The following is a 12,555-nucleotide window of genomic DNA, read 5'->3' as shown; positions in this document are numbered from 1 at the left end:
AATTATTTGAGTGTGTTGGATCATCATACAATGTTAAAATGTTAAATTATCATTTTACCGATAGCAAACATTCTGTCACAAAATATGCATGACACACAATTCTTATATATTTAATATTTATAATATTTTAGTGTTATAAATATTTTTATTAAAATGTATATTTTATTTTTAAGAAGTTAGTAAGCATTACATTTTTTATTACATTTTTGATATGATCTTATAAATTTGAGTCTTATGTGTTCAAATATAACAATCTAGATATACACTGATATATATGTAAATATATAAGAATTATGTGGCATGTATCTAAATAAATTTTTGTATGAATTGTCACTGCAGGCCGTTAGAATCAGCGCCCTGCCGTTGCCAGGCAACCCGCGATCCATCCATTCCGCGGGGTCTACCATTTGTTAGCCAATCAAAGCGATGGAATTCGAAAAAACGGTAGACTGCCCAACCTCACCGGAGATTTCTTGTGGTACTCCCGTTCTCGCTCACATCCGTAAGAATCACCTCTCCTCCTTCGCGCTATCCTCGTCCCACCGATCCCTTTCATTCGTTTAGGATCGGTGCAGAGCATCCTTCCTATCTGGTGAGGTGCGAAGGTGGAGTACGAGTGATTAGGGTGCGCTCCGCCACTTATCACATTGCAGAGCATCCTTCCTATCCCTTTCATTCCTTCATCTTTACATTTTTCTCTGAGTTATTCCTTTATTAATGACAGCGATATCATCCCATTCGGCTTTCTTCCAGATGGCTGCGGTGGAATGATTGCTCTGTTGCTTGTTGGTATCGCGATGGTGCAGCAATCAGTTTTTCCGATTTTTGATTAGGGTGCGGCTGAACTAATCACGAGATGGGGAGGGTGAAGCTTAAAATAAAGAAATTGGAGAGTACGAGTGGGCGGCAAGTAACTTACTCGAAGCGCAGGGCAGGTATATTGAAGAAATCGAAGGAGCTCGCCATATTGTGCGATATTGACATTTTACTTCTCATGTTCTCGCCAACGGGAAAGCCCACCTTATGCTACGGAGAGCGCAGGTATGTTTGTGGATATATTTTTTCAATTTACATTAAGATTTGACAACCTATTCGAATCAGAACTTCTGTGCTGCAGCTTGATGGTTGAGTTTTCCAGGGAGAAGGGGTAAATACCAGAGTGATATGAAATTTATTTTAATAGAAATCAGGGAAACTGTCTTAATTATCTGAAAACAGAACAAATAGGGCAATTAAAATAAAGGGCATTTCTATAATGGGAGAGTGATGTAAACGTATTTCTAAATGTGGCCAGATATGGCATTAGATCGGTATATTAGTTGGATGATAAACAGCGAACAACTATCCTTAGTTATATTTATGCGGATTGGTTCCCACTTCATGACTTTCCTTAATGAGAATCTAAAACGCAACAATAGATGTTGTAAAAGCGTTTGCACTCATAGATGCAGAAAAAGTGCATGCGCTGGTAAGTATGAAGAGAACATGGTTAAGGAACAAGTTAAATTGGTGGCAATTTATGATGGAATGATGTAGCATGTGTTTGACAGGAATGAGATAATTTTCACAGAGATTAGAGGGAAATAAAATATTTTATTCAACCGGCATAAAACAACACAATCCCAAACACAAATAAAATAGACCTACAATTCTAAAGGTTGATTAAATCTCTCCCAAATCCTGAACTCCTAAAAGAATAATGACAATCACCCATATCCCAATCCTAATCTTAACCCTATTTAAACCAAATAATAATAACTAATGAATGACTAAATTGTCTATTTAGTCGTGTGCATAAAATAGGGCTTTAAATTATTTGGCGGGCTTGGGGTGGGTTCAATGGAACCACTTGACTCAGTGGAGCACGAGGCAGTAGGCGCCGGTTTAACAGTGGTCTAAATTCATTTTATATCCTTTATCTCTTATCCTTTTTTTTTTCTGACATAATTTTCTTTTCTTCCCTTATATGTTTTGGTTATTTAATTTCCTCTTATCTCTTGGCCACTTCTCCCTAATGCCTATAGCAATATCTTGTCTGCATTTAAAACATGATAAAATAATTTGAAGTATCAGAAGTACTAGAGTGATATGGAATGAATGATATGAAATCAATTGCAAGCAAGTGATTTGTATTCGATGTAGTTGGGCTAGCAAAAATAATTAAGGGGTCTTAGTTAATTAAGAATGTACACCGATGGAACATATAAAATAAAGGGCATGTCTGTATTGGGAGAGTGATGTATTTGTATTTCTAAATTTGCATGAATATACCAATAGGTTTGTATATTAGTTTAGTGATAAATAGTGAACAACTTGTGCTTAATTAAGTTTTAATAGTTGGGTTTCCTTTCCATCCGTTTTTGTATAAGACTCCAAAATGCATGAATAGACGCAATAAAATTGCATGCAGTAATAGATGGAATAAAAGGATATGCTTATTAGTTATGAGGAAAGTATGAGTAAGAAGGTAGTTGTTTGATTGGCGACTAGTTGATAGCAGCTCAAAGGAGTTTATGATGGCTTAATGTATAATATGATCTACTTACCTTTTTATTCTTTCTTCTCTGATCCCGTTTTCCCTTTTCTTATAGCTTTTGGTTAATTAGTTTCCTATAATTTTTTAGGCGCCTCTCCTCCCTAATGCATATAGCATTATCTTATATGTATTTTTATATGATAAAAAAATTTGAAGTATTGTTAGTACCAGAGTGATATAGAATGAATGATTTGAAATTGATTTCAAGCAAGTGAAGTGTATTCAATATAGCTGGGTAAGTGAAAACAATTAAGGGATCTTAGTCACTTAGAAGCAAGGCTAATGAAACGTTTAAAATAATAGACATGTATTTCTAAATGTGGCTGGATATACCGATATGTATGTATATAAGTTTAATAATAAATAGTGAAAAACTTGTGCTTAATTAATTTTGAATAGTTAGGTTTCCATTACATGAATTTCTGTATAATAATCCAAAATACACGAATCGATGCAATTAAATTACATGCAGTAATAGATGCAACAAAAGCATATGCTCATGTTGGTGTGAGAAAGATTTGAGCATGAAACTAGTTGTTTGATTGGTGACTAGTTAAAAGCAGTTCCAAGACTTTTATGATGGGATAATGCAGTATGTGACCTAAATACCTTTTTGATCCTTCATCTTTTATCTATTTTTTCTTAGTGTTTTTCTTTTCCCCTAATATTCAATGCTGTTGGATTAGTGAAAATAGCGAAGGAGCATTAGTTATTTGTAAGCGGGACTAATGAAGAGTATAAATGAATGGCATGCTCTATAATGGGATAGTTACGTTTGCATGTTTTTAAATATGGCTAGATATGCTTGTAGATTGATATATTAGCTTAATGATAAATATTAGGCAATTTGGGCTTAGTTAAGTCTGATTATTTGGGTTTCCTGTACGTGCATGTTCTTGTAAGAATAAAAAATGCAACAACAAATGTATTAAAAGCCTATGCTTTTACAGTACGTGCATTTACTGTACGTGCTTAGTTAAGTCTGATTATTTGGGTTTCCTGTACGTGCATTTAAGAATAAAAAATGCAACAACAAATGTAGTAAAAGCCTATGCAATAATATTTGCAGTAAAAGTACATGCTTCAATAGGTATGAAGAGAAATTGGGTAAAAAACTGTTGCTTGATTAGTGTCTGGCTGACAGCAGTTCCAAGGAGTTTATGATTGGATAATGCAGTATATGACCTAAATACCATTTATTTCTTTTCTATCTTATACTTTTTTTGCCTCATAATCATCTTTTTTTTCTCTATATTTTTTGGTTCAGTTTTTTCTTATTTTTTGGCCCCACTCTCAATAATGTTATTGACAATAGTTCATCTAAGATATGATAAAATAAATTTAAGCAATCTAATTATAACTTATATCTATCAAATTATAAACAACAAAATATTGGGACATGTCTTATGAATGATAAAAAAAGCATGATTAACTAAATATAAGTTGAATAATTATTGTCATTTAATTGTTAAGTTTAAATTATTATTGCATTACCCAAAAAATATTATATGTTTCAAAAAAATCTTCAGTACCATTATATCTATTGATCATATATATGATAAATTATAAGTGTAATTGTACGGACAAAATCTTCTAGACTAGGAACCTGCATTTGGTCCTAAACCAAGAACTTGCATTCATCCACCTGTGATTGGTCCCCTGCAATTGGCCACTTACATTCGGTCTTCTGTATTCGACCAGCTGCTTTCGACCAACTGTATTCATCCAAGAAAATAGATCTCATAAGAGTGATTTCTCGATAATATTTTCATAATAACTCTTTTAGAGAACTTATTCATGACCAAACAAATTGATTAGACAATGGATGTGTCAAATAGAAGAACAATAAAAAACTAAGAGTGGCGGAAGACAGTATCAATAGAAGAAAAGACAGTAGAGATATTATAATTTATACACTAAAGACACTAAAAAATAGATCTAGACAGTCAAAAATACCAAAAAATCTATATATAATTATAGTTTTCCCATATTATATTGAGAAATTACTTCTATATAAGAGGGAAAAGTTAATGTAAGAGTGGGCTTCTTCCTCTCCCATGAAATAATTATCAGAAAAATTAATACAACAATTTCCCTCTCTCTTCTCTATTTCTTTCTCTCCCCTCCTTTCTTTTACGCTCTATTCCTTGGGTGTTATTCTCCAAGGATGAGAGAACTCCTTCACCAACCACACACCCAATTGACTTTGAAGGGATCTTATCCTAATTTAATGATGATGTGACCAAAAAGACAAACATACATCCCTAGAGGCCTAGGCATAATGACAGCCTATTTTTGTCTTTTTAGATAAGTCAACCACTATGAAAAGGGATATTAAGTGTAATAGAGGGAGAACATTTTTTTGAAAGATCAGACGACCCCCCTTGATTATTGAAATTTTACTCATCACAACGTTAACCCATGAATTCAGAGCTCTCTTTCTCTCCCTACTCTCTCTCCTTTCTTTTTCTCTCTTTTTTCTTATGCTCTATTCCTTGGGTGTGATTCACGAACTAAAAGAGATTCAACAGTGCCTCTTCATGCTAACATCATGTCATCATATTCGGTATGTCATCACATGAAGTATACTCATACATTTCTACAAGTGACTTATCATTTATTTATCTCTACATGATAATTTATCTATATAAAGGCTGGCATAATCTCATGAAAATAGATGACAACTTATTGCGTCATTGATCTTCAGTAGGACACTGTTGATTCGATGAAGCTACATTATCGGCAGGATCATATCTCACCTTATAAGTCTCCAATGCCAGATTCTTAAACTTCTCAGTCACCTTAACTTCAGCATTATCCTTGCCTCCCCTCAGTGAATTCTCCTCCTCTCCTTCCCATGATCATAAGGAGAGAAGTTCTTACTGTCAGGGTAGAATAAATGATCGGGCTCTTCTGACTTTCGTTGTTGGCACTCTTGCTTTTTGTACCATCAATTCCGAAGAACCAAATGGAATTTTGAAGTGAGGCATTACTCTAGATGCTCACTCCCCTCCCTGACCATCATAAACATATACTCCTTCAACCGTTCATTTGCTACACTACTAACTCCATGGCACACTCTACATTTGTTGTGTTTTCTTTGTTGTTTGGTTTTGTTTTGTGAAAAGTCTTTTTTTTTAATTTGTGGTATATTTTATACTTTTCTCACCTTTGAGGATGTTGAATTTTGAACTACCAGTGAAGTCACAAGTCACGTTGCATAGGCAAGAGTCGTAAAGATCAAAAGAATAAATAGAAAATAGAGAAAGAGGAAAAAAACTCTGAAGATTTTTGTAAGTACGTTTGATTTTTACATAGAGCTTTTATGATGTTGTATTTCAAGGTGATCTTATCTATTCATAGGTTTAAGTCGGTTTAGGATACACTACTTATGTTGCTACACAAGAAATAGTGAATATATTGATTGAAGTAGAAAATAAAAAGTTTGAGCGCATAACCTTATCGCAAAATTGATTTGCCAAGCTGGTTTGTAGGATTGATTGACCAAGCTAGCCCTCTTAACTTGCTAGCCATACTAATGGGCGCATAGACCAACCAAGCTTATCTGCTAAACTGATTGACCAAATTTGCTTGTCCAATTGACAAAACCAATTAATTGGTCGAGTTGTCCGGACGAATTGATCTATTAAACTTATAGATGGAACTTGACAATTCAGTTGGTAGAAGTTGTCTCACTACTTGATTTGGGCTTGATCCAAGAGGATTGGTCACACAAATTAGTTGGTAAATTAGTGACTAGTTGATAACGGTTTCAAAAGTTTATGGTGGGATAATTTATTATGTAACCTAAATACCTTGTAAATCATTTTTCTCTCATATTTTTTATTTTTGTATTTTCCTTTTTCCCCGAATTTTTTGTTTCAATAACTTTTTCTTATTATGGTTCCTGGTATTATTTGCATAATTCTATATGACATCTTTCTTTACAGCAATATCGAGGAGGTTTTGGCAAAGTTTGTTCAATTGACCCCACAAGAGAGATTGAAGAGGAAATTAGAATGCCTTGAGGTAAGTCCATTCTGCACATCTTACATTAGATCTAACAGAAAAGGGAAAATATTGTGCAGCATCTAAAGCAGCTTATTTACTTATTTTTCATTAAATGTTTTTTTCTGACCCCTTTCATGTTGATGGTGTTTTTTTATTTTTATTTTTAAATTTCTAGGCACTAAAGAAGACATTCAAGAAATTGGATCATGATATAAATATTTCAGACTTTTTGGGTTCAAGGTATTGAATTACTTTGGCAAACTTGTTTTTGAATAGTACTTTGGGCCGAAAAAATCAATATTCTAATACTCTTTTTGTCTATTGCAGCAGCCAGACTGTTGAGGTATGATTTTGAAGACCACAAAATGGAGCTGCAGTTGTTGCTTTCCTGAATGTTATTATGGCTTTTAAGATAAATATTCTATCTTTGATCAGGAGTTGTCTGATCGCTTACGAAGCTTACAATCTCAGCTATTTGATGCTCAAAGGCAATTAAGGTGATATTTTCAATTTTATCTGTTAGATGAACTACCAGTTCTTCGTTAAGTTTGTCATATTTTCAAATTTTATTTTGCTAGATGAACAACTCAGTTGCCCATTAAGTTCCTAGTTGGTTTTCACACTTCTATCAAAAGCATTAGTTTTTAGAATGAGCTTCTGAAACTTCTTAAAGTCAATCTAAACTTAGAATTTTAAGTCTCTAAGGGTAGGCTTTTAAGTGAAAGGGATGAATAGTTAAGGCAATAAACACATAAAGTAAGTCATAAATGTTATTCTTTGTACCCAATTTTTTTTTTAATGAAAGCTGAAATAGAAAAAGGATCAAATCAGAAAATAATTTAATTTAGAAATCTAGGACCAATAAGATCAGCAATAGGTTGAAATTCATGCACTTATTGAAATCTCGGCTGCATCAGAACTGAATAAAATTAGCCACACCGAGTCCAATGGCACAATGAGTTCATATGATCGAGTAACAGAAGGTTAGATTGGTGTCCTTTAAAGCATGAATGTGATTGTTAAAGATATGTTGATGTTATCAAAGAAATGTATAATGGAGCATTGATTAGTGTTGATAGTAGTTATGGAGTAACCTAAGAGTTTTCAATTAAGTTTACATTAGTGATTAACATTGAATATATATCTTTCTATACTCATCAAGATGTTTATAAAGGATAGTCAAAGCGCGTGTCTTAATGCATGTTTTTAATAAATATTTTTGTTCTAATTAGTGAAAATTCATTGAAATAATTAATGTGAGTGGAAAAAATGTTTAAGAGATGGTTGTCTTAAATTTAGTAGAACAAAAATTGAATATATGATATTAAATTTTACTTGGTATTATGTTATTATTTATTAAACATTTTCAAAAGTAAAGATACTATCTAGATGTGATAGATTTAAGTATGATGGATATATTATATAGAAAAATGACTATAAAGATAGATGTTAAGTTCTAGAGTTATGGTTAGCAGGTTAAAATGGTGAAGTGCCTCGAGAGATTTCTGTGATTAGAGAATATCATGGAGACTTAAAAGTAAATTTTATAAGGGACATTTACATACATATGGCACAATTCTTATGTATTAACATATCGAACACCTAAAGATATATTTACATTCATACCACTCAAATTTTTAATACCACATAAAAAATACTAGAATCACCGTCTTTTAAAAAGTGAAATATATCTTTTTATGCAAAGGTTTATGCACCAAAGTGTGATAAGTGTAAATATCAATGTAAATACATTAGAATTGTGTGGTACATATGTAAATTTCTCATTTTATAATACCAAATTCTATCCATTGTCTGTATCTGAATGTTGGATTGTAAGTCATTAATGTCTAATTTGAGTGTAGAAGAAATGATAATATTAAGATGAATATGTTGTAAAACTAAGAATAATAAATTAATAAATGATTATATTAAATAAAATGTTGAAGTAAATCTATTGAAGATAATGTGGTAAAAAATAGAGTAAGTTTGAAGGATAGAAAATGCATCGATTAGATGAGTTAATAAAATTAATGTCAGAGTATTAGGAATGAAATAAGGTTAGACTTAAGATTGCATGAACTGGAGAAGTTTAAAATGATTTTTGAACAATAGGTTCAACATCTCAAACAACATTTAATTTGAACGAATGAAAATGATAATTCATAACACTAACTCCGAATAGTTTGGATCAAGCTATCAACGATGATGAGGAATATGATGTAATTACAATCGAGTTGCTAACTCAGGTCATCTTAATTATCTAAAGGATTACAATTCCTAATATTATTAAATTTAAAGAATTTTTGAAAAGCTAAAGAAAAAAATATGGGGATCACAACTGCATTTAAATAAGTTTTTGGAGCAAAGCATGAAGATCAACTACATTTCACTGGCTAGATTTAGGTGAATTTGCTTGTTTGGTTTGGTTTAGACAAATAAACTACTTTGGCTTGGCCAATTTTATTTTAACTTGGCAGACTACTTCGATTTTTGTCTAGCAACCATATTCGATTGTCCAATTTGATTTTGATTCTAAATAAGCTAGTGTTGGCTACATTGTCGACCCTTTTGTCTGATCCTAGCCGTTAAAGCTAAAATGAATTTTTAGAGATAGTTGTTTAGTTAACCACTTGTCTTAAACCTTATCTAATTTTTTGCTCATAAATATTGGTGAAACCTTCCAAAAGACAATATCAGCATATTTTTAGAGATTTGTGATTTCTTGAATAGTCAACATACATTTACTATATAATTCATAGGACCAATGAGGCTATGAACCATATTTAACTTGGGTCCTTCTAGATTTTATTTCCAAGAATGGTTCTAGCTTCCAACTAAAATTCTTAGATGATTTTTTAATGAAAATATTTGGTTATCTGCTCATGTAATGAAGTGATGTATTTGAAGCATTTAAAATGTGGATGGCACATATTAATAAAAAAATAAGAAAGAAAATGAAAAATTTAGGAGTTAAATTAGCTTAGATTTTTTTTCTTAGTTTGAAGACTTTTGTCAGAAGAAGGGGCAGGACTAGCACATTGTTAGAATGGAGTGGCATAAAGAATCAATAGAACAATTTTGGAGAGGGTCGAATGTATGTTATCAATTAATAATTTGGTAAAAAGTTTTTGGCTTAATGTTAATATTGCATGCATTTTGGTGAATGAAACTACTAGTATTAAGTTGAGTATTGAAGCATGTGTGGTCAAATCATCTTTAGATTATTCAGTTTCTAAGGTCGTTGGTTTTCTTGGTTATGCTTATGCTGCAGACTTTAGGTTATCGCTAAGGGTGCATTTGAACCTTTATGAATATGCAGTCTTCTCTAAACCCTCATTTAATATTTCTTATAATTTGTTAAGCTCAGTTCTATATTAACCTTCTGTGAGATATATAGGGAGTTTAATCTTCCACAATAAAAATGTCATCCTAAAGCATTTAATTCATGAAAAACGACACTGAATTTGTACTATATATATAGTTTCTGCTCATTTAACTTATTTACGATTGAATATCACCTTCTCTGTTTGCTACAGTTACTTAACAGATCCTGAAAATGTTAATAGCTTGGAGCAAATCATATATATGGAAGGAGTGTTGAGGCAAGCTCTAGATCGAATTGAAATGCATAAGGTGGTATTATTTTTAGTTGATAATTTTTTTTTTTGCTGTGATATGGTATACAAGTAAAAGGGTACCAAACAACCATTCAAAGGCTTTTTTAGCACATTTATACAGTAATTGCTTGTTGATTTTCCATAGGCTTTTCATCTGTTTAGAATTATGGGATTGCAAACTAAAAATTTACTGATGAATATCATTGTAATGAAAATGAACTTGGAAGTTTCTTTAAAATGTTTTTTTGATTGGATGAGGCTGGGGGTCTCTTTACAATTTTTTGTTTCAATAGGCCCCTGCCAACAATATGATGCAGATCTGTAACTCGGGACTTCAAGAAAGAATTGTTTAAAACCTACTTGTGCATTCATAACATGGGCGTAAATAGTGTATTACAAATTATACAAATAAAGCCCTAGACTTCTTCAATATTCCCTTTTTAGCAAGACCCTAAATAAGGTCAAATTCTCAACACTCCCCCTACAAATGAGCAAAAGATATCCACTAAGCTCATCTTGTCACATAACTTAGACAAATCTAATAAACTAAGTCCTTTAGTGAGGTAGTCAGCCACTTGCTCTGATGATAGTGCATATGTACCCATTTACTTTTTCCCCGCTGATAGTGACACTATCTTCTATATTAAGTTTTCATCAAGAGCCCTAAGCTCTTCATGCATAGTCACTATCCACCTGAAATCTTTCTTAGCAACCTTTCAACACTTGAGTATAGAGATAATATCCAAAGATGGAATGAATGCTCAATGTAAATATGATATGTTAGAATATGAAACAAAATTAGTAATGTCATGTTCCCATCCAAAATGAATGGGAGATTGTCCTATAATGTTGTGAGAGATCCTTAAAGTTAGGGGGTTAGGAGAAGAAGGAGGAATCATATTGCCTGGGAGTTTTGAGTTAGAGGTGGATGGTTTAGGTGTCTAAAGAGTCGAGGAAGACCAGGATAAGTGACTAGCTGGCAGAAGTGGCATTGCAGGCGGCGTTCCCTCGTTTTTCTTCCTCCGTTTATATATCCTTAGCTCACCTTCAACCTGAATTCTATCACCACTAGGTTCACTATCATTTTTCGGTTTATCAATTGATTCACATCATAGAATAAGACATTGCCCCCACGTGTACTACTTTCTCACCATCGCTACTCACCTCTTGTCTCATATCTCCAGTACCGGCGAGGCACTAAAGGTTTGGGTATAGTATGATTCAAATTCTCTAAATGACTAAATGACACATCCATGCTTACTCAAAGTCTCTTTTTGATTGAGCTCCAACAGATAATTCTTCCGTGTAGCAGAATAATCTACGAACACACATTTCATAGCTCTGAGATCCAGTTTCTTTATTGATGGCCTGTTATTATTCACAAGACATAAACATCTAAGCATCTTCAATAGGAGGATCTTGCTATTATCCCCTTTCAATATATGAAAAAGAGACTTTTAATCCAACAATCTCGAGGGCATCCTATCAATCAATCGACCAACTGTCAAAACTTCTTGCCCCCCATAAGTGCTTTGGGACATTCATTACGATCATCATGCTTCAAGATACCTTAAGAAGGTGTCCATTCTTCCTCTCTGCAACTCCATTTTGTGTCAGTGTGTATGCACATTTGGTTTGATGTTGTATCCCTTGGGCTGATAAGTATTCCCAAAATGTTTTGTTGGTATACTCTGTCCATTATCAGACCTCAACTTTCATTGTTGCATTATATTGAGTTTGGAATACTTTGTGGAAGTTCTTAAAGCAAGCAAACACACCATCCTTATTTTCCATCAATAATAACCAACTAACATAAGAAAAATGATCATTAAAGGTCACAAAATATCAATAACTATTCATAGAACCTGTAAAACATAGTCTAGAAACATCAAAATGTATCAAGCTAAAAATAACTAGAACTCCTATTTTTAGAACTGATATAAGAGCTCTGTTGTGAGATATGTACTTCCTGACATAGAAATGAGACGCAAAAGAACACAAGCAAACACAGATCGTTTACGTGGTTCAATCCAACTGGATCTGCGTCCACGGGAGGGAATCAATCAAATATTTCACTAAGTCAAAAGAAATGGAGAATACATAGCTTATACATAAAGATGAGCCCTCATCTTCCTTCGATGGCCTCCCTCTCAAGCGACACCTTGATACAAGGCCTCAAGATGCTCTCCTCCTCTCTAACTCTATAGCTATTCTCTCCTCCTTTGTGGTAGCTTAAGATATCTTCTCCCTTTCCTCTCCTAAGCCTCACACCCTTAAGATCTCTTCCCTTGCTCTCCCAAGCCTCATACCCTCTCTATTTATAGAAGCAAGAGAGTGGTAGGGGGGAGGGAGGTGAGCGGGAGGGGGGGGGTAGGTGGGCGGTAGGTGAGT

The 12,555-nt window shown here is 33.3% G+C and overlaps 1 protein-coding gene across 6 annotated transcripts in view; it reads left to right on the top strand.

Moving 5' to 3' along the window:
* The first annotated feature begins 395 nt into the window (after positions 1–395).
* The window catches only part of LOC110024229 (agamous-like MADS-box protein AGL65), a 30,350-nt gene continuing 18,190 nt past the window's right edge, over positions 396–12,555 (top strand). For 2 of the 6 annotated variants that reach the window (XM_020724072.1, XM_020724068.1), the window contains exons 1-7: positions 509–625; positions 725–1,041; positions 6,487–6,565; positions 6,723–6,787; positions 6,875–6,890; positions 6,983–7,044; positions 10,084–10,180. In XM_020724072.1, coding sequence (XP_020579731.1) covers positions 857–1,041; positions 6,487–6,565; positions 6,723–6,787; positions 6,875–6,890; positions 6,983–7,044; positions 10,084–10,180 — 504 coding nt within the window. In that variant the 5' untranslated portion in view covers positions 509–625; positions 725–856. The other 4 variants (XM_020724071.1, XM_020724070.1, XM_020724069.1 and 1 more) reach the window with 4 other exon arrangements.

This window comes from Phalaenopsis equestris, unplaced genomic scaffold (assembly GCF_001263595.1).
Source record: "Phalaenopsis equestris unplaced genomic scaffold, ASM126359v1 Scaffold000251, whole genome shotgun sequence".
Lineage (NCBI taxonomy): Eukaryota > Viridiplantae > Streptophyta > Magnoliopsida > Asparagales > Orchidaceae > Phalaenopsis > Phalaenopsis equestris.
Note: the sequence above shows the minus strand (reverse complement) of the source record. Positions and strands in the feature narration are given on the sequence as shown.